At 42.0% G+C, this 21,096-nt stretch overlaps 4 protein-coding genes across 4 annotated transcripts in view; 1 reads left to right on the top strand and 3 right to left on the bottom strand.

The window, feature by feature from the left end:
• Window positions 1-436: 436 nt before the first annotated feature.
• LOC114443134 (probable UDP-sugar transporter protein SLC35A4) lies at window positions 437-1,808 on the top strand. The gene is made up of 2 exons (XM_028417065.1): window positions 437-569; window positions 662-1,808. Exons 1-2 carry the CDS (start codon window positions 535-537, stop codon window positions 1,398-1,400), a joined length of 774 nt encoding a protein of 257 aa, XP_028272866.1. The 5' UTR covers window positions 437-534; the 3' UTR covers window positions 1,401-1,808.
• LOC114443028 (kinesin-like protein KIN-4B) lies at window positions 1,798-6,620 on the bottom strand. The gene is made up of 11 exons (XM_028416939.1): window positions 6,616-6,620; window positions 5,245-5,373; window positions 4,781-4,914; window positions 4,501-4,709; window positions 4,325-4,390; window positions 4,100-4,226; window positions 3,890-4,014; window positions 3,549-3,668; window positions 3,187-3,354; window positions 2,027-2,177; window positions 1,798-1,939 (listed from the first exon to the last, which is right to left on the bottom strand). Exons 1-11 carry the CDS (start codon window positions 6,618-6,620, stop codon window positions 1,863-1,865), a joined length of 1,311 nt encoding a protein of 436 aa, XP_028272740.1. The 3' UTR covers window positions 1,798-1,862.
• Window positions 6,621-7,332: 712 nt separating this feature from the next.
• Window positions 7,333-11,067, bottom strand: cd74a (CD74 molecule, major histocompatibility complex, class II invariant chain a). Its single transcript, XM_028416687.1, has 9 exons — window positions 10,854-11,067; window positions 9,531-9,700; window positions 9,060-9,151; window positions 8,935-8,991; window positions 8,770-8,853; window positions 8,602-8,680; window positions 8,212-8,412; window positions 8,073-8,135; window positions 7,333-7,978 (listed from the first exon to the last, which is right to left on the bottom strand). The coding sequence occupies exons 1-9, from the start codon at window positions 10,937-10,939 to the stop codon at window positions 7,971-7,973; spliced, it is 840 nt and encodes a 279-aa protein (XP_028272488.1). The 5' UTR covers window positions 10,940-11,067; the 3' UTR covers window positions 7,333-7,970.
• Window positions 11,068-12,170: 1,103 nt separating this feature from the next.
• ndst1b (N-deacetylase/N-sulfotransferase (heparan glucosaminyl) 1b) overlaps window positions 12,171-21,096 on the bottom strand; it is a 38,293-nt gene continuing 29,367 nt past the window's right edge. Inside the window, exons 5-15 of the mRNA XM_028416298.1 lie at window positions 20,883-21,037; window positions 19,172-19,357; window positions 17,893-18,021; window positions 16,714-16,896; window positions 16,361-16,457; window positions 16,030-16,153; window positions 15,140-15,314; window positions 14,854-15,024; window positions 14,598-14,707; window positions 14,037-14,139; window positions 12,171-13,953 (exon numbers count right to left, since the gene is read on the bottom strand). Of these exons, the coding sequence (XP_028272099.1) occupies window positions 13,834-13,953; window positions 14,037-14,139; window positions 14,598-14,707; window positions 14,854-15,024; window positions 15,140-15,314; window positions 16,030-16,153; window positions 16,361-16,457; window positions 16,714-16,896; window positions 17,893-18,021; window positions 19,172-19,357; window positions 20,883-21,037 (1,553 nt within the window). The 3' untranslated portion in view covers window positions 12,171-13,833. The remainder of the gene's footprint in view (window positions 13,954-14,036; window positions 14,140-14,597; window positions 14,708-14,853; window positions 15,025-15,139; window positions 15,315-16,029; window positions 16,154-16,360; window positions 16,458-16,713; window positions 16,897-17,892; window positions 18,022-19,171; window positions 19,358-20,882; window positions 21,038-21,096) is intronic.

The following is a 21,096-nucleotide window of genomic DNA, read 5'->3' as shown; positions in this document are numbered from 1 at the left end:
TGCTGGCTCCTGACAGGTCAGAATCCCAGATTCCTGTGTAGACTGGGTTGTGGATGCAATAATTTGACTGGAATTTTACTTGGGACTCAAAGACTTGCTGTTTTTATTAGCATTTTTGTTTATTTGTATCTTGTCCAATGTTAGTATGAAAGACTCTGTGCCTACAAGGTTTGGTCCATCACATTTAATTTCTTAATTGAATGTGGAGCAGATATTTAAATACATTTTGAACCAGCCATGTGGAAGAAATAGGCAGTATTTGCTGCAAATATTTCACACATACATACATTGTGTGTCTAAGTATTGTGTAATTAATATTTAAATAGTGGAGATTTTAATTGAAAGTAGCCTAAATGTGAAGTTTTTTGCACTATAGTGAGTATTCAGATTTGTTAGAGATTTAAAGTGTTGCTTGATTGTGCTCAAGAATGATTGTGATTCAGAATGTGGGGTCTGGATCCCCAGCAAAGATGAAGAGACAGTGGGTGAAAAGGATTAAGTGGGGTGTCCTCTTGGGGTTGATGGTCCTGATCTATGGCTCTCATGCACCACTCATCACTCTCACCAAGGTAGACGGTCAAGTCCCATTCAACGCGTCCTCATGTGTCGTAATGATTGAGTTAGCTAAACTCCTCATCTCTCTGCTTACTCTTGTTCTAAGTGGGGGGACATCGGCCTTACATGCTTCTCCACGTCTCTTCCTTGTGGCCCCCTATGCAGTCCCGGCCGTACTCTACGCCTTCAACAACAACCTGGTAGTTGTTATGCAGGCCTATATGGACCCAAGCTCATACCAAGTACTCTCTAATCTTAAAATAGCCTCCACAGCTCTGCTCTACTCCCTCTGTCTGGGCAAGAGGCTCCTGCCTGCTCAGTGGTTAGCCCTGGGCCTCCTTACGCTTGCAGGTGTGAGCCACAGCTACAGCAGCCTGGATCTCAAGGACACTGAGAGAGCTGAAGAAGTTCCTAGGCTTCATATCACAGCTTGGGGGCTTCTCCTTATTCTAGTTTACTGCACTGTTTCAGGGCTGGCAGCAGTTTACACAGAGAGGGTGCTGAAGAGCCAGAAGCTGCCCCTCAGCCTGCAGAATCTCTACCTCTACATGTTTGGTGTGGCCATCAATGGGTTGTCCTCTTTCTTATCTGTAGCAAGTGACAAGAGCTTTCTGGAGGGCTACTCAGGGGTGGTTTGGGTCATCGTAGCAGGGCAAGCGGCTAACGGACTCCTGATGTCTGTGGTTCTCAAGCATGGCAGTGGGATCACCCGACTGTTTGTCATTTCCTGTTCCATGCTGGTCAATGCTCTGTTATCTTGGGCCCTCTTAGGTTTGCAGATCACTCCTTTTTTCCCACTACCTGTTACTATGATTGGACTGGCAGCTTATCTGTATTACAGATAGAAGAGTAACTATGAATAAAAGCACAAGATACATTTTAATCCCAAAAAAACTCAACACGGTCGACCTAAAATCCTCTTTCTTTATATTTGAGACTTATTTTCAGATGTTTTCTGCCTTTTTTCATCTGCCTTCTGAGTTTTGTAACTTCAGTTCATTTGTAATTTGTTGAATTAGTCATTGCCTAATTTGGCAGTTTGAATTACCATATATAGGCATACTGTTTTGATAATGTTTAATATTTACCTTATTCTGATTATTCTGTTGCAAGTAAAAATACTTTCCTTCCAGCTAACTATGTCTGAAGAGTGCTGCTATTTTTCTCTGCTTTGTATTACAGTCTCTGCCAGGGATAAGTCAGGGATAAGGTGTTATTCAGCGTGTTAATAACCAATAAATGGTCAAATAATGTTTTTTTTTTCTGCATCTATTTCTCTGTGAACAGAAAGCACATTGAATCATATTTTAGTCATGTTGCTGGGACATCAGGTCAGCCATTGGATCACCTCGCACTGCCCGAGTGTCTTTTATCTCCCCCAGTGCTGTAAATGTAAAAAAAAGAAAAACAAAAGTCCAGTTAGTAATTTAATCACCCGTGTGTTGGTGGTGGTTAAGAAGCGTCCGCTGACCTTTACGGAGCTGTTTATTGTCGGCCTGTAGCTGTTGGTTCTGTGCCGATAAGTAGATGGCATCCTGCACAGCTTCCAGCAGCACACTTCTGTATCTGCCCTCTGAAATCTTCCTCTGCTCTTCACTCACTTGACGAAAAGCTCTGAATACCTGGGGAGCAGTAACACATAAAAAAAGCGATGTTTAATGTGAGCATACAGTTATTTGAACCCCTGCTGATTTTATAAGTTTGCCCACTAACACAGAAATGATCAGTCTATAATTTCAATGGTAGGTTTATTTGAACAGTGAGAGACAGAAAAATAACAAACCAGAAAAATGTATTCCAAAAAAGTTATAAATTCATTCTTATTTTCATGAATGAAATTAGTATTTGATCTCCTCATTCAGCTAGACTTCTGTCTCCCAGGTGTATTTATACAGGTAAGGAGCTGACACTGGGAGCCCTCCCTCTCAGCTCCTTACCTGTATATAAGACACCTGTCCACAGAAGCTATCAATCAATCCAGACTCCAAACTCTTCACCACGGCCAAGACCAAAGAGCTTTCCAAGGCCAGTTTCAGCTGCTGTTGTGCAAATAGAACAGACAACAGGTGGAAATGAGGCAATGATCAAGACAGCCCCTATAAAGGGGAGGTTCTGCAGGTGCTGACCACAGACCATTTCTCTCCTCTCATCCTTTCTGCCTGATGTTTGATGACTTTTGCATTTTGTCAGTGCTCTCACCCCTAGAGGTAGCATGAGGCGGTGTCTACAACCACACAAGTTGCTCAGGTAGTGCAGCTCATCCAGGACGGCACATCAATGAGAGCTGTGGCAAGAAGGTTTGCTGTGTCTGTCAGCACAGTGTCCAGAGCATGGAGGAGATACCAGGAGACAGGCCAGTACGCCAGGAGACGTGGAGGGGGCATGTAGGAGGACAACAACCCAGCAGCAGGACCGCTACCTCCTCCTTTGTGAACAGGAGGAGCAGGAGCACTGCCAGAGCCCAACCCCATGCCCGAGGTTACAGGATACAACTGCATGTGCCTCTCTTTACAAGTGTGTAAAGAGTGTAAAGATCACATTCACAGTGTTTTTAAAAGCTATTGGACACTCAGCAACCTGTAGTTAGAGGTGATTATACACTAATGAAAACGAAACCTCACAAAGTCCCACCTGCAGACTCTCTTCCCTCTGACAGTGCAGCTCGGTTTGGTGTCTGTGAAATTGATCATGCAGGTCTCTCTCGGCATGCTGGAGCTCGGCACGCAGGGCCTCTATCTGCAGCACCAGGACCTGCCTCTCTCTGGACAGCACCAGCAGCTCTCTGTGAGGGCCCTCTGCCTAACACAGGAATGGATGGAGCCATAAGAAAAAGTACAAAAATAAATAAATAACTGAATTAAGCTGCAAATGCAGTAGTTCTCACTGCCCACCATAAATCCAGCCTGGCATTATTTTAAACTGACTCAGCATCCTCAGCTAAGATAGATTACAAACAGAATAATGTTAAACAACAGTGTAGCTCATTAACTCACCGCTAGCTGCTCCTGTGCCAAGTCTCTCTCCATCTTCTCCACCTCCTCCTGAATTAATCTCCCATGATCCTCCTTAAGTTGCCGCCTCTGCTCCTGTGCTTTGTTGTATTCCAACTGAGGCTAATCAGTAAATTGGCGAAATAAATGTCTTTGTGTGGGTTGTGCGCATAAATCTGTTGACTCAGCGTTGTAAACATCCTGTACAGCCAAGCTACTCCATACATATATATATATATAGACAACAGCACAGATTAGTTCCACTCACACCCCTTCAGTTTAACATACCTACATTTCTTTATATGTATAAAGACTTTTGAATGCCACAATAGAAGAAGAATTACTTGTTGACGGAGTTGAGATTTCCCTGTGACGGCCCCGCTCTTCAATGTCTCCTCTCTGAGGGCCTCCTTCAGCTGCTGGATTCTCGCTACCCTCTCCTGGACTTTGTTCACATTCCCTTTACCTTCTGTAAATACAGACAATAAACAGTCTACACCAGTCGTAGATGAAGCCACATGTCCCTAGTGACATGTTTAATTCTTTTTTATTACCTCTAATGTGATCCTCCATCTCCCGTCTCAGCTGGTCCTGCAGGTATTTCATAGTTTCTGTACTCTGCATGTGATCAGAGTGATGATCTCTCAACAGGTTCTGATTGCTGTTTGAGGTCTGAAAACTCTGTCAGAGGCATTCAAAAATGATGTCTCACTGATTTAGTCATAGTTAGAACAAAGAATTTTGCTGCTGTTGTGAATAAAGATACTTAATTCAGGAACCTTCATTTGGACTTTTATCTTCTCTGACTCGTCCCTCCTCTTCTCCCATGACTGATTTTTCACTACCTGTTGTACAGATCACAGACTAAAGGCATTTTCTGCTGAGAATGTGAACTGAAAAAGGCAACATATGGTGTGATAGAAGTTTTCAGAATTAGGCTCATTTGATCTTTTACCTGCAGGTTCTGCGTCAGCTCAGCGAGCCTGTAAATGCTGTTAACTTCACTTCCTCCCTGTGACATTACACTTCTTAGGTCCATGATGCCATCGCGTGTCTCCTGCTCAGTGGCCCTTGGATTCCAGCGCACAGTGGAAGCTTTCGTTACCACACTTCTTGCTCTCTGGGCCAAATCTAGAGCAGAGATAGTGTGCTCATGTAGAAGACCTGAGAGGAAGGCAAAGAAGTGTGAGGCTGACATCAGTTCATCACTCATGTTCATGTAGGACTGCTTTTACCTTGAGGGTCGATGCAGTAGATGAGGGCAGTCTTGCTGTTTCCAGTTAAGGCCTCATTAAGCAAGAAAGGGAGGAGGTTGATGCTGTTAGCAGAATTTGGGATTTGATCCAGGACCTTAACCAAGGGGCTGACGCTGCAAAATGTACATTTTAACTGTTAACACAGCACATGTATAGTATTGTAAAAGACAAAGAGCTCAGACATTTTCTCACATTGGATAACACGTTAGGATCGAAAAGGATGGACTGTGCTGTACAATGTTGGCTCTGGGATGTTAATTTCCCCTGCTGGGTTGGAATTTATATTTCCTTGTGTCTAAAATATCATTGACTGCTGGTGTACATCTTCCTCCTAATCCCTCCACTGGACAAAGAAAAACAGATAACACATGTGACGGCTTATACAAGATGAGATAAAGGTGACTTTTTAGACCTTTTAGCCACATGTAATGGAGCTCACTGACCCTTTGAGGTCAGCCCTGCTGGCTCCTCCTGCCAGGCTGAACAGCTGCAGTCTGTTGCGGCAGACATCTGACTCCACCTCCTCTGGATGGAGTTTCCACTCCACGGCCAGTGAGAACAGGGAACTACATCTGAGGGAGGCGCACAAACACATCACAAACAGCTCACAGGTTCGCTCAGTCAACTTTAGGAAAAGGCAACATGACGGACTAAACACGATCATAAGACACAGAGCAAAGCTGATACACAATCCCATCACTCATGCCACAGTAATACACTTGGTTTTATAGTGATTAACAGCTGTAATTAATCCATTTAAAGTAATTCAGTTAATGGATTACATGGTTAGAGTTTATTTGACCTACCGGCTGGCAATGGAGCCCGCATTAGCCTTCAGAGTCTCCCTGCATGTTTCATACAGAGCATAGGCTTCTTCTGCTGAACACACACACACCTCACCTAAACCTCCTACAAGACTGACAAAAAGACAAAGATTTCACTCACATAAGTATGTCAGCTGAGGTATAGGCAATGCACAAATAATACATTTCACTTTGTGTAGTTCATGCGGAGTGATAGATATTTTGCTGACAGTTTCATTTTCAATCACACAAGTTTGAATGGCCCAGGCCAAAATTTCATCAAGCACTCTTTGAATATGTATCATCAGAGTACATAGTGTCATGTGACACACCTTCCAAGAACAGGATGTGTTAGTGGTTGCAGAGTTTGTTTGTTGAGTCTCAGGAGATCCACCACACTGCCATCTGGGTGAAACTGAAATTAAAAAAAATCTTTAAAAAAAAAATCTGTCCTCATCATATAATAAGGTGTGTCCACACTCCACAGTGACAAACAGGACGAACCTGAAGAAATGACACAGAGATGAATGGCTCCTTTTTTTCTTGTAACGAACTAAAAAGTTTTGCCAAGACCTAAAATCAGACAAGAGTAAAATGAATACAGTCATAAAGATCCTTCAATCTCAGGTATAATATATTCTATGGCTCCACCTGTCTGATGATACTGCGGTCAGTCAGAGCTCTAATCGTGTCTGTGGAAGCTCCACATATCAGCAACGCCCCATTATAGCCAGCGCAGAGGGACTCAGTGAGAGGCTGCAGGAGCTCAGGCTGCAAACTCTGCAGAATCATATTCATATTTTCAGTCTGCAGACATTATAATGATTGATAGTCTGGGGTAATGTAGCTCAGAGGTGTTAAAGTAATGGGTACCTGTATGTTTTCCACAGTTACAACCTGGTCAAATGTAAAGATCTTTGCATCCTCAATGGGGGGAAACACACACATTTAAGTGACAGCAGCTTATAGAGCAAATGTAACTATAAATGTAAAAGTAAGAATTATTTTTACCTCATCTTTGGCTGATTTGTAGACAATGCTGCATCTATCCTCACTAAAAACTGCACAGTCTGTACCCTCTGTGCATGAAAACAAACACATTTAGGTTTGACTTCCTGATGACAGCAGAGAACAACAATCATTCGCCCTGGCTTCACCTGAGTTTGTAGTCAGTACCACTCCCACTCTGACTGCTTCAGCTCCCTCACATATCTGTGAAAACAGAAGTGAGAGACTAAGGTACACACACATGCAGACACATGTACATACTGTAGTGTAGAAGGTATATAAAATATACGTACAGGTGCGTCCATGTTCACAGTGGCTGTCCTGAGTGTGTGTGACTCAGCCACAGCCTCAGCTGGATTTCATTACAGCGGGCTACATTAATAATGAGGCAGAACCTACTTTCACTGCTCTAAGAGATCAGGATAGAGTTACCATGATTGACAGGATGGTCACATCTGAGGGTTATTAATGAGCAGCATCATGTTAAAAAAATGATTTCCACTCATCTTCTGATAGAAGACCAAGAGAACAGATATGATTTGTCTGTTGATGTGCTGAAAGTTCTCAAACAGTTCATTTCTGGACTGTAAACTCCAACGAGTCTACAGAGTGCTCACTGAAACAAAGGCCACAGAATCCAGGAGTTTATTGGAATCACTTGTCTATAGCTTTATTATTGATTTACTGAATCACTACACAGTGACAGGACAATACAAGCAGTGATGTTAGGAAAACTTTATTGAGCTTTCTTAACACACACATCTACATTATTTAAATGGAGGGTTAACCAAAATTACATAGAAAAACACTTTCATCTCTCATTCTACCCACTCAGTGCTCTTTATTCTGTATAATCCACAGACCTCACTGTCAAGTCTGCACTGGAACTACCTTCTATGAAAACCTTCCTCTGTGAGGTTTGTGGATTATCAATTATTTTAATTTTTCATATTAATTTCAATAATTCTGTAGTTAAGTTGGTGACTCCAAATCTGTCAAATAGAACTGTTACTTCCTTTATTTTATTTGCAATAACTGAACTGGTCCTCAAAACATTGGTCAGAAAAAAGCACTCACATACACGAATATACTTAATGCAAATTATATGAATTCACCCCAGTATTAATCTATTAAAAAAGAGAAACACTAAAACTTTAAATGCACTAGAATGTAACAGGCTTCGATTTATTTGATTTCAAGCAGCCAGCAAAATGTTTAAATCAGAGATTATGTGCAAGAAAAGGTCACCAGGAATTCAAACTGCAGCCACAAAGATCAGCATCAAGTTTCAAATTTCATGTCTGGATAGATTGCCTGATGAAAAGAAAGGTGTTGCGTCATGCTTCACTTCATTTGATTCACTGATCTGGAAAAAAAGAGACAACAAGTAATGATATACAAAACGTAATAATATAAAATACAATTAACTTCAAGTTCTAACACTGATCAGAGAAACTCACCATCAACGTCGAGGGTCTTCTGCATCAGCATGGGTGCGGCCATCAAGCGACGTGGAGCTGAGCCTGAAACAGGACCGTTTTAGTTAGTCACCATTCATAACAGCCTGACATTAAAAACATCTTCATCAGGGTCCTCTACCTTTTCGGCAGTCAGGACGACCGCGCATGGAGGTGCCTTCGATGACATTGCCTTGCTCATCCACACACCAGCAAAAGCCAGTGGCGTGCCAGCACTGCATGGGCTTGTATTTGCCCTCCTCATCACACTGCGGCTTGTATGAGCCGATCTTCATGCCTCCAGGTGCGGCCTCCATCTGGCACTTGGTCTTGATCAGAAGGGCTGAGCAACAAGAGGAGTCGAGAACATTATTTGATTGTGTTTGCAGGTAAACTGCACTGTTACTTGAGACAGCAGTTGACAATTAACATGAACCTGCAAGGACTACAGATGGCCATTTTAATAAAGAAATACACTCTCCACCCCTTATGTACACTTCTAGCACCTATCTGGGTCAGAGCAGAAACTCACCTGGCTGAGTGGGTGCTGCAGGAGGCTTCTCCTGGGCCATCTGGAAGATCAGCCAGTAGTGCATCCAGGACTCCAATTTCTGCAAATAGTTGTTCAAACATAACTGACTACACCTTTTTTTTATCATTTATATGAACATTCATATGAGGAGGGTGTGCGAGGCTTCACCTTCCACTCGCCCTCCTCCATCTGCTGCTTCAGGTTCTGCAGGTTGGCCAGGAAGGTCTGATTGAACTGCGGCAGGTTGGCATCCTGTTCAGAAATAAGTCGAGAGCTTGGCATATAAATGCATATGGTATAAGCAATGTGAGGATGCACAGGGATGCAACATACCTGCAGGAGGTCCTTCACCTGCTTCTCCACGCTGACAGTCGCAGTGTTCTGCAGTTTCTGATGAGAGGGAAATACATTAATACATCAGGCTGTTGCATGTGTGTGTCTACAAATGAAACACTTACTGTCAGGGGTGTCTTGGAGTTCTCATCATCACTGAAGTCCTTTAGCAGAGGCAGGGTGTTCATAGGCATGGCCATCCTCATAGGAACCCCACCTGCAAAACAGCAAAAGACACAAAGGTGAAGCTAAATGAATGAGCTGCTGTTCACTCCAGTGTTTAGATTTCCTGTTTTATAGGCTGCTTTATGTTGGTTATGGTAATTACTGTGTTATAATTTGGTGTCAGGTCTGTCATCCTTTACAGCAGACTGAGTTGCTTCTAGAACTTGAAAGGTAAATTTTAAAATACCAACATGAAAATGAGTCACCGCCACACTTTCACTTCTCTGTCCAGCATCCACATCAACTTCTTCAAAGCACTGAATCACTTCCCTTTCCACTGTCTTCTCCTCTTCCTCCTCCATCTGATGAAGACTACTGCAGATACTGACCCACCAATATAAGGCACTGTCTCTTAATAGCCAGCTGTTTACCTGGGGAGGAGCGGGTCATCTGTCTGCCCATTCTCTCAGAGCTCTTCTGCAGCGTGTGGATCTGCTGCTTCTGGTCGAACACCATGTAGGCAGTGAAGACCTGGCTGGCCAGCAGCAGGCACGCCAAAGTGGTCAGGCCTGCAATCTTCAGGGCACGACTGTTGGAACCACTGAGGAAGAAATACACGCCACTATTTAAAGAGAGAAACTTAAAAAAGGATTTCACAGTAACATTTGTGACCTTTGGGGATTTTAGAGGGGGATTTTTTTTTGTGAAAATATTCCAGACAACAAACAAACAAATTAACAAATATTCTTTCTAGCAAAAATTCCATGATAGTGATGCAATCTGTTTATCTGTTTTAGGACCTTTGATACCTGGCACACATTTGTGTGGAGTATCACTTCCTATTACTGCTAGTTTTAGTAAAAGGAATATTGTGCTAAAAACTCAACTCGACATTTTGTAAATATATAACTACGTATAATTCTTCATATTAATATCTTAACTGCGATGATTAGTTTTTTTCCCCAAGACAACTTTTCGGGTGCTTCAGCCAATAGTAAGGGAGCATCACTTGTTACTAGGCAGATACCTTCCTCTGATGCGACGAGGAAGTAAATATCCTGCTGATTCAGAGCTTAATGTAGACAGTTAAAAAAGGCTTTCTCTCATAAAAAGGTGCAGATCATCAACAACTGAACTGATACAATGGAAAGGGAAACTTAAATGACATGAATTTAAACAGCGTCATCATATTGAATCATATTTATTTATTCATGAATATGTTGAAAGTTATTTTGGGACAGCATCATTACAATAGTAATAAAAACATAGTCACAACAGGTATACAGAGCAGAAACATATTTATCCATCATGTCTAATCTTCCACTATTATAAAGGCGGAGTAAATATATGTTATCATTTAACACTCGCATGCTACATCCTTTTTCATTTTTTTCCTGTTTATTATGAACCAATACCAACAACACAATCACTAGTTACCAGGCAGACACCTTCCCTGATCTGGTGGAATCATAAATTAATGATAAGCCATAACATTTGAATACCTGGGATTCACCAGAACTAAATAGTATAATCTAATAAGAAATCAGCTCACCACGTTTGGATGAAAATATTTTGTCATTGCAAAAAATGTTCTTATAATATAACTTGAGATCAAAAGTTTTAGGTCTGATTTATTCCTCATTAGTGATCCATATAACCAATAAACATGTTGGTTTGGTGGTTTAGTAAACATCAGATTGAGCAAACAGCTGTTGTTGTGAATTAAAATGATGTAAACATGAACTGAGTCTCACCCTCTTGGTGCTGCGCCGACAATAAGGACCTCTTCACTGCCTGCCCTCTCTCTGGCCATGGGAGCAGTTTCCTCGGGGTTTGCCATGCTGTCTCAGAAGTGTCTCTCTGCTTCTCCAAAGCTACAAAATGGAAAAACGTCCCGACAGTCCTGTAGATAAATTGAGCAGAAAATGAGGAAGGAGCACAGGACAGGTTCCAGAGAAAGTCCCCGTCTTAAAAAGCGATGTAGGACGGTATCAGCGGGGCGAGCTCTGATTGGCCAGATTTAACATCATCACTTGTTGGTAGAGGCAGACTGTGAGAGATGCATGGGTTTATTCAGGGCCCGGAACCTACCATAACCTTCTGTAAATGTTTCTGATACAATGCATTCATACACAGTAATAATCCTTGGTGCACTGACTTTGTTCTAAAGTCAACAGCTTCCTTGTTTTAAGCGGTTTGTTAATGTTATAAGAATAATGTTAAGAATACACATTTGACCACTACCTCTAGTAACATGTAAACAACAATAAACAATACAATATAATACAACAATAAATCTAAAACACTAAAATGCTACATGTTCCACTGAAACGTGTTCAGTGTTAGCACCATTCATAACAAATCACAAACTGACACATGTTCATCAACGTCTATTGTTGCTATGTGCTGTATGGGGGGGGGGGGGGGGGGGGGGGGGTTCTGCCTCAATGAACAGTGAGTAGTCAGACTAAAGTATAAATGGTGTTTAATGTATTGTTGAACTGACCTATGATAGATGAATTCAGATTCTTCTAAAGTACCATAAAGTGTTACGTCATCTTTTCTACAACAGCTGCCAAAAGTCAATGAGCACCAATAAAGGAAGTGGCAGCAAAATCTCCTTTTGAAATGAGTGTAGTACTAACCATGATGAATCCTGCACTGAGACATGTTCATTAATGTCTACTATGATTTATGATTTAAAGTGTATCTAAATGTTTATGCTGTTTACTTCCTGGAAAAACATAAATCACTTCTGTGTTTGTGGCTTTATACCAAAAATAAAACCAAAATAAATAAACTATAAAAGTGAGGTTAAATATTGGGTTAAAAGCCGGACAGACCCTGTGTTATGTACCTCATCTTAAAGTGAAACTGAAAGACAAAGCAGTGTGGTTTTCAGCATCGCAAGCCAGCTGACAAGAAGCCGTTCAAGAAATCTCTGCGTGGACGCACCATCGTCTCTGCCTTGACTGTAGAGTGACACCTGAAAAAATAAAAGTTTGTTGTCATATATAGGTGCAGAAACCAGAGATGAGGAGGGGAAAAAAAGGGAAATAAAAATCAACTACTGAAAAATACAGTGGTGTTTTATTTGCAAATTAAAAAGCACCGACAATATTAGTTACACTGTAAAAATTATCGACAACAATTACAAATCTTTATCATACAGTCCAGGAGATTAGTACCATCGTTGCTGTTATGTGTTATCATCACTTAATACTTTATATGGAGAGACTCGGTACCTTTGTACAATAGTTGGCAGTGAGAGGACATGAGAGGAAATAATCTTAAAGAGACACACCTCTGCACAATGAAGAGGACAAACTCCACACTCCCCTCAGTACAGCACTGACACTTCACACCATGAGCGTGGGCTGATGGAGAGTGTAAACCCAAACACATTCAATAATTTAGGTCTATGGCGGGCTTTATGTACATTACAAAGTCAGGGAATCATGGACCAAATATGTGCGTCGTTATTACATCTGAACATTGTACAAAACTATTGCAATAAGAGCAGCTTTTTGTTATCTATGCTTTGACATCTAGTTGCAGTGGTTACACCTCGACCGACAACCAAGCGTCCTGTACGGTCTCACTGGGCATATGGTTGGTTTTGCCTTGTGACTACTACTTTTTTCCCCCCCCTCTCCACCCCAAAAACTCATCCAGTAAATAAAATGAAACAAAATATACAGTTTTAAACGATAAAACCCGATGCTGAAAACAGATTTTGAAAATGCACAATCCTGCTCTATACACTGAATCTATCAGACCAGACCAGACCAGAGTGCTTCGTTAACATTCAGTAGCTAGCTTATGATTTTCTTCACAGACTGTATGTAAGTAGGGTGTTTGTTAGTGTGCTTTCCAGTAACCTGTGTGTTCAGAATCGATGAGTGCCTGCAACATTGTGCTTTCAACATCTGTCCTACTGTTTTCTTGCTTTAGCCGATTCAGTGGTCATGAAACTGACTTGAGAGCAGGCTGAGCTGAAAACAGTATAAATAACTGCACTGTACATCCGGCCTGTATGGAAACAATGGAACTAAGAAGTTTAGTTTTGGTACATTCTACAATTTGCTGTCAGCATTATAGAAATGTTAAAATCAGAGCAAAAACAAAAACATAAAAAAAAAACAAACAAACCCCCAAAAGTCCACATGGTAAGAGTTAAATGATGATTCTGTCCTGGCACTTGTAAATGCGATAACTAGATTCTACCAAGGCCTATCGAGTAAGGCTACAACATGTAGCCTGAGTCAAGACTCCAGATGTCCCATTATGCTCTCTTACAAACACTTAAAAACACATTTGCAACCATCGGGGCCTCTCTGTCCATCCGGCTGCTGTCCATTCAGTCAGGATTGTGTTTGCCCGATACAATGTGCTGCAAACAGGTGATCCTGTCTCTGTTGCCCTGCTCATGCTTCAGACCGCCTTTCTCTCATTCCAGGAAGAAGTTCATGTGAAGAAAAGGAAGTCTGATTGAACAGGGCTGTGATTATCAAACACTGAGCCCTGTGTCTTCAGGATACCATCAGGGCTTCCATGTTCCTGGTTTGTCCACTGTTGCCCCACTTGAGAAGATCACATTTTATTTAATCCTCATGTCTTTATATAGTCCCGTCTCTGTTGGGATCTTGAGGCCACTCTGCCGTGAGCCCCAAATCAGGGTAGAGCAGTGGTTGGGTGTGGGCGGAGCCATGATCTTCCTCCCGTGTGGTTCTGCTACCTGGTGTGGACCAGCTCTTCTCTGAGCCAGCTGGGTAGCGGCTGACCCATCCTGTAGAGCAGCTTCGACAGCTCGATGTTGTGATCTCTATAGTACTCTCTGAGGAAGCCCTGAGACTGAAAAAAGGGGAAGAAGACTGATGTTAAAAACATCTCTACAGCGCAGCAAAACAGACTCAGAGTAAAGTGGAGGATCCTACCTCAGGGTCCATATCAGGGTATCTACGTCCTTTACTTTTTCCCAAACACTTGGTCTTCCCTCCCTCCAGGAGCTGACACCAAAAGCCTTTTTTAGGGTCAAACCTGCACATAATGAGTGAATAAGAAGAAAAAGTGAATGGGCTTTTGTATGATTACACAAAATATGTTCTACAAAGTCATTTTAAAGGAATAGTTTTTATGAAGTCGGGTTCTTTGAGGTACTGATCCATAGTCAGTGCACGTCCCCACTTTAGAGAAGCAGCATCCAAGCAGTGAACACTTGTTGTATCGCCCTCTTCAAAGCAGTACTTTTACCCTACTGAACTTAGCACTTGCAGGTCTTAGGCAGTGCCATTTCAAACTAACAGTTGCAGCCATTTTTCACCCAATGGTGTCATGTGACTTTAAATAAAGTGACACAGATGTCTCAGTTCCTGTTCATTCCTTTTATATGACTGCTGTCTGACAGCAGTCATATAAACTGATGGGAGTTATTTTAAGGTGCTAAAATATGACAGCTTACCATACACTGTAAATGTGGTGTCCCAAGCGATACTTACGCTAAGATCTTGTGGTAGTTGATAATGTTGGCGAGGCCAAGAAACTTCTGGATTTTGTCCATGACTGAGGCAGGTTCAGTCTTCAGCATCTGTCCGTCCAAAACTAACAACTGGATAAAATACACAAGTTCCACATATCAGAACTCTGACATCATTACATGACTCTTTATTTCCACAAAACTCTTTTAAAACCACAAGTCTGAATGATCTACTAGTAGAAATACTTAGACATTTGTTCACTGAAAAACTGTAATACCTGGCTGGAGTGGTAGAAACTGAGCCAGCGTTCCAGGTGGATGGCGTACCAGCCTGGCACCAGACAGCGATTCTGGAGGACCCGTAGTTTGACTGGAGCATCGTGGCCTGCAGTGATGACATCATGGAAGGAGTATTTCAACGCCACCGGATCGTCATGGGCTCTTTGGTGCTGTGTGCAGACAGATAGAAGTGAAGAGTCAGTCATTGACTTGAGATGATCATATTACAATGGCCTCTGTTTAAAAGGGGCAGAGATTAACGGAGCAGGAGCGCCAGTGACAGACCTGGTACCAAGAGTAAGCTCTGTCCGCTGGGTTGATGAGGATGGTGATGATCTTGGCTTTGGGCAGGAGAGCTGCAGCTCTCTGAGCAGCCACCTCAGAGTCAAAGTAGTTGGCACTCTTCTCAAAGTAGTAGTCGGAACTGGTGTTGGAGGGCAGAGGGAAGTGTTCCATATACCTGACACACAACAAACACACAGTGTTAATGAGGCTGGAGAGGAACGCATGTCAGCCTGGCACCACACACAGTGTTAACATTGGGGCAGCTGACTAAGAAACGTTCAGTCTGCCCAATAATTGTGAGATTCTGTTCAGGTGCTGTGACTAAGAAAGCAGGTTTACATATTATTAAACCTACAAGAAACCAGAAGCAGTAACTCCCCAAGTGAATGGGGCTAACTGTGCTGATGATCTTTGCTCTAGAGGAATCCCTCTAATGAGCAGATTTGTTGTTGTGAGGTCCAGGAATCATTTTCAACTGGGACTTTACAGCATACACAATACCTCATTAGGGGATACAGGTTTTCTGCATTCTGAACTTATACTGGAGCTGCAAACAGAGGGCTCATGTTAAGACTCCTGGTCCCCTTGTTCTGCAGTTAATGACACTTTAAATGTGTTTTTGGATAGCTGATGGACATAAGGTCTGTGGTCAACACAAACTTACAAGATTATCACATCTTACTTTATGACACATGTTTCAAACAAGATAAAAAGAGGTGAAGTTTTTGGTGCGAAGTTGTAGGGATGCCAGAACTCTTCAGTTCATTTATAACACAATATTAATAGTTTCTGTTCTGGTGATTTATTGTTCGTGGTCTCAGCCCTGGAGCTAAAGATACATAAATGACACTGAAATGGCTGAAATAAAAAAACAGTAGGTAAGTTCCTACCAGTCAATGCCTCTGTGATAGTTGTGTCCATTGAAGAACTGTATCTCTTCAAAAGTCTCCTTGCTGGGGTAGTTACTGGTCAGGTCAGGGTGCATGCCGAGAAATAAGTAGAGTGCTGTTGTACCTGAAAGAAGAACAAAAGAGTAAGAACTACAGACAAGGCCGAGAAAGAGGAAGAAAACACACAGACACTCAGAGGAATGGAACCAAAGGTGAAAATACAAAAACAACAGTTACAACTCATCACAACACATCTTTAAAGAAATGACTTTGAACTGAATGATCAATTCCCACTCTGTCCTGTAGAGGGCACTGAAGTATCACATCTCACCTGTCTTCTGAGGCCCGATGATGAGCAGTTTAGGGAAGCGGTCACATGTTTTCTCTTTAGACCAGATGTCCTTGTGTCTTTTGTCCTCACAAGGATCCTATAGCCCACCCGAAAAAACACAAACAATCACTGTAACGGTGATTCCTACAACATTTAAATGTACATTTGAAAATACAGAACAGGCTTACTCAAATGTTTGTTGGGTTACTGGAACAAATGACTTATAACTACACCCGTCTATAAACACTGTGTTGTATGCTGCTAAGGAGGCTGTGCTGTCTAACTATATTTAATACCCTGAAGAAAAAAAATACACAATGCCAGTGTAAGATATAAGAACAACTTGTATGTACCTGCCAGAGAGGATCTCTCTCAGAGGGGAACAGGCTGAAGTATTTCTGTGCCAGCTGAACAGGCGGCAGGGTCTGCATCTTTAGGTTGGTCCACGTCTGAACGAACCTCACCAGACTTTTGAAGGTGTACAGGCCCAGACGGTCGTTTCCATAGTTGGACAGATGGGTCATGAAGATGCTAATCTGTAAATGGGAAGCACACACTTTATTAAAGCTGTGAAGGTCAATGTTGTGTAAATACAGAGCAGGTGATATGTTGAACTATGTATACTGTAAAATGTAGGACTGAATTTAACTAGTTTGTTTTAATCACAACCCCAGCCATGTGCCTCAAAACACGTTCACCTGTTCCACAAAGTTTAGCAACTAGCATTAGCTCAGAGAGGCTGAGATGTTTTTCCAACAGTGGAACTTTAATTAGGATTAAAAGGGCACATAGGGATGAGGGCTCTTATCCTTTCATTTTCACATGAGTCCAGAGAATGTGGCGTGGAACTTGAACTATGTTTGGAATAAGGTGAGGGCGGAGGATTCTTTGGAAGGGGTGTCCGTTTTGCATGGATACCAAAACTACATGTGTTTGGATGCAACCTCAATATCAACATGAGAGAAGAAAATAAAAATACAGGTAAAAGGAAAAGAATCTGAAGCAGTTTAACATCATCAATGCACCCAATCGCCTTGAATTCTCTGAAAAACACATCACCTGCTGTGCTTACACATCAACTCACATTGACCTTATTGACTTTTAGATAAACTCTGAATAATGTGCGGTGTGAATTTGTGATTTGTGTTCTCACATACTGGTCCTCTGTGAGATGTCAAGACTGCAGTGAATCCCTGAAAGAGTCTATGAGTTTGTGTAAGACCTTGCATGGGGAAAAAGTCAGACATTGAGAAGACTATAATTATGTGCCACAATGCAGACGTTTTCATAAATGCTACCTTTAATGTCATCTTGAAGGAAACACGCTGATAACAATTTTCTCCACTGTGTTCCAATAAAAGAAGCATTCATAGTAGTGGAAAAAAGAGAAAGCATAATGCAGACATCACAGTGTGATTCACTGACTCGTCATTGTCCCATCTATTGTTTAAATTTCAATTTGCACCAGCAGCGAAATGGGTTTCCAAGTGTGAAAGACAAATGCTGCGAGTGTGCATGTGAAACTGACTCACAGGGTTCAGCAGAACGGTGAGGAAGAGTTCTCCTCCATTGATGAGCTTGTCCAACTCATTTGGACTGCCGGGGTAGTCTTTATAGAAAATGGTGTGTGTGAAGAGGCCGCATGTCTGCCTGGGTAACACCTGTGATATCAATAAAACACAAAGTCAACAAACAAAAAGGACAAAAAAAATACACAATGAAACAAAATGGATCACAAGAAATGAATTCACACAAACACACACACCATCAACCCTCCACTGAGAGCGGAGCGGAGCTGTCAGTACTTCAGGCAGTTACCCACACATTGTTTGCTTTCAATAACATTCATATTATGCAGCTCATCTAACCAAAGCAAACCTCTTATTCACTCTGAGTCTATATGGAAATTCATGGAAATGCATTTACAGTGTGGAGAGTCAGGGGAACTGAATATCAATCATCAGTAAGCAAGCTGAGACTGTCCATTCAGACCACGCTATCTCAAGGACGGGAGCTCTGAGACCACACAGACTGACTGAATGCCAACACAACAAAGGAACTGGACTGAGGCTGTGCGGGTTTCTATCGGTGCTGAAGGTCAACCTGGGAAAGAGACGGATAAGATGTTTTTCTTCCTTTTGAACCTCTTCAATGTAATCTATTCAACTTTAATTTTGCTCTCATATCTGTATTATTCAGCAGCGGCTCGGGCTGTGAGGATGAATAAAGCACAGTTTTTTGGGGGTGTTGACATTTCAGTGATTGGTTGTGAGCAGACACTTGCTATGCTGTTGCCAGAGATGTCACTCTTCGTTATGGAGCCGAGGCCTGAGCACTACTCAGACAGGTGCCTCATGCAAGACTGGTTCAATTGACTACATTATCATCTCCCACTCCAAAGGAGAACACAACGGCCCAACAGGACTAATGAGATGACTGCCTTTTCAGGATTTTTGTTGCCATGGCGATATATGATAAATTAAAATAAAATTCTGCCCGTCATCCTTAGGGAAAAGACTTAAGAAAAGAAAAGCAGAGGTGGATAGGAGTGGAGCATGATGGGTAAAGGCAGGATGGAAAGAAACTGCTGGCCATGAGAGGAATAAATATAAAGGCACTGGAGGAGGCTGAGATGGAGAGATAACTATTGAATGAAGGATAGAATATGCAGATGCTAGAAGAGGACCCTGGAAGGGATTAAGGACTGAAAAGGTAATAGATGAGAAGCCAAGTGGAAAGAACACAACCAGCTAGAGGTAGGAAGATAATGAGGTTTTATGAATGCCTTGGGTGTATAAAAAGTGGCCTTACGCTTATGCCGCTGTGGATGAAACCTCGCCGGAAGCGAGCAGGCTTTAGATGTGGGTATTCTTCTGTACTGGTCACCTTTATGCCCCACACCTTCTTCCAGGCGTCATACAGCTGCATGTGGACAGGGTAGACACCCGAGTGGTGTGGGGCCACTGCATAGCCCATATTAGTGGGGATCCCATGCTCCTGGAGGGGACAATACATGAGTGAGAATGTACCATTTTTTTTCCTCATTGGTAAAGAGTACACAGGACGCAAAGCAGCCTCTACATTGTGCCAGAGTTGGATCCTCAGCATGAGGTACGGTGCTGTCGGAGTGCGGCGATATTCTGCCGTTCCTTTCCTCATTGTTAGGACATATTTGCAGCTGTCATAAGCCGTTTGAAATTCATAATCATTTTAGGTGCTGGAACATACTGTGTAATCATCACAGCCGTCATCTTTTACAATCGCTAAAGCATGTCTTTCAATGATGCCTAATAAAATGGTCATGGCTGTCAAATTACTATTGAAGGTGTGTTGGCTGATTCACAACATCAACTCATGAATTAAACTGATAACATATTCCACCTAAAAAGTCACCTGCAGCGCTGTTCCCTTTGAACACCAGCATGGAGTAGATTTAATCAATTTTTTCCTCTTCTCTAGGTTAGTACTGAAGATGACAAGGCAGCAAAACATCCACTGTATTTTGGCAGAACTGAAGAAATACAATGTACTTGACAACAGGTTCATATTAACCTAGCAAAACTTTAGGGCCTTTAATTATTGATATACACCTCATTAATCACCAGCAGTGTTGGAGTCCTTCAAAGATGGCATCTAAAGCTCATTTATTTATAAAATGCTTTTGGGTTGCAGCCATTAAACGAATAAAGACTGAAGAACATATTGCCGTGGGCCAGAACAATAACCTTGTGTTTTTTTATTTTAAGTACCACCATGTTGACTTCATGATGAGCCACACAAAGTGTAACATTTGACCGTGTGGTTAGTTATAGCTGACTCATGTATGTGGTCATACGACTCTAATAAAAAAAAAAGTCACAATTTGACTGTGTCGTGTGTCAGGTGCAGGTCAGCATTTACAGTGGAAAATATCAAATATCACCACTGTACACAGTAATCCATGTAAACCCTGCATTTTCCTGGAGCCACTGCTTTACATTTAAAAAAAAGAAAAAACACACACACACACACTGGTTTATTGTGAAAACACAATGTGTATGCAAACATGGTGAGAGCAAATGGAAATAAATTAGATAAATAAATATATATGTCAGCTTTGTTTATTTATTATTTGTGCAAATGAGTATTGGGAAAAGGAAGAGCAGCCACTGTGCTGCAAGCAACCCATTCTGCAGAGTATAGAAGACTACTTGATGTCTGAGGCTTGACATCTGACTGCAGTTTATTATTTTTGACTTCTTATTTATGCTTGTTTAGCTGTGCTTAAACAGATGCAGCTAATCTGCTGTATTACTGACAAAGTGTCTGCTAAAGTAGCATTTGCTTGCTCGCACTTAACCATACTTGCTGTTACCGTGGTAACAGCTGCAACAACTGGCGCCGCTAAATCTACCCAGACTGATATTTTTACATATTACAGCTTTATAAGGAAAAAAGAGTCAAATAAGCAGTCTTAGGGAATGTAATAAACAAGCAAGGATAGTTCAGGGCTGTGCGACCTTTGCTCTCCAACATGACTCACCATGGCAAACTTCTTGTTGAGCAACATCTGCTCAGCCAGCACAGACTGGTTGTGGAAGAGATGTGGCTGCATGTGGCTCCACATGTGAGGAAACCACCAGAAATCCTTCACAAAGGAAAGAAGCAGGTCGTCTCCCAGGTCCTCCTCATCAGACCCTAAACAGAGCAGAGACGGTGGATAATCAGATGGAAGAGGAAGCCAGGGATGGATGGTT

The sequence above is a fragment of the Parambassis ranga genome, chromosome 10 (assembly GCF_900634625.1).
Source record: "Parambassis ranga chromosome 10, fParRan2.1, whole genome shotgun sequence".
Taxonomy (NCBI): domain Eukaryota; kingdom Metazoa; phylum Chordata; class Actinopteri; family Ambassidae; genus Parambassis; species Parambassis ranga.
This window is presented reverse-complemented; position numbering and strand designations above follow the sequence as displayed.

What these genes read in the sequence shown, in the direction of transcription:
- LOC114443028 (XM_028416939.1), bottom strand. An exon ending in AATCTCAACTCCGTCAACAA is followed by an intron (nt 3,669 to 3,889) that starts GTAATTCTTCTT and finishes TTTACTGATTAG; the next exon opens with CCTCAGTTGGAATACAACAA. An exon ending in CAATAAACAGCTCCGTAAAG is followed by an intron (nt 1,940 to 2,026) that starts GTCAGCGGACGC and finishes TTACATTTACAG; the next exon opens with CACTGGGGGAGATAAAAGAC.
- LOC114443134 (XM_028417065.1), top strand. Translation starts at nt 535, where the DNA reads ATGGCTCTCATGCACCACTCATCACTCTCACCAAG. An exon ending in CACTCATCACTCTCACCAAG is followed by an intron (nt 570 to 661) that starts GTAGACGGTCAA and finishes TCTTGTTCTAAG; the next exon opens with TGGGGGGACATCGGCCTTAC.
- cd74a (XM_028416687.1), bottom strand. Translation starts at nt 10,939, where the DNA reads ATGGCAAACCCCGAGGAAACTGCTCCCATGGCCAGAGAGAGGGCAGGC. An exon ending in GTCGGCGCAGCACCAAGAGG is followed by an intron (nt 9,701 to 10,853) that starts GTGAGACTCAGT and finishes TTTCTTCCTCAG; the next exon opens with TGGTTCCAACAGTCGTGCCC. An exon ending in GATGACCCGCTCCTCCCCAG is followed by an intron (nt 9,152 to 9,530) that starts GTAAACAGCTGG and finishes GCTGTTTTGCAG; the next exon opens with GTGGGGTTCCTATGAGGATG.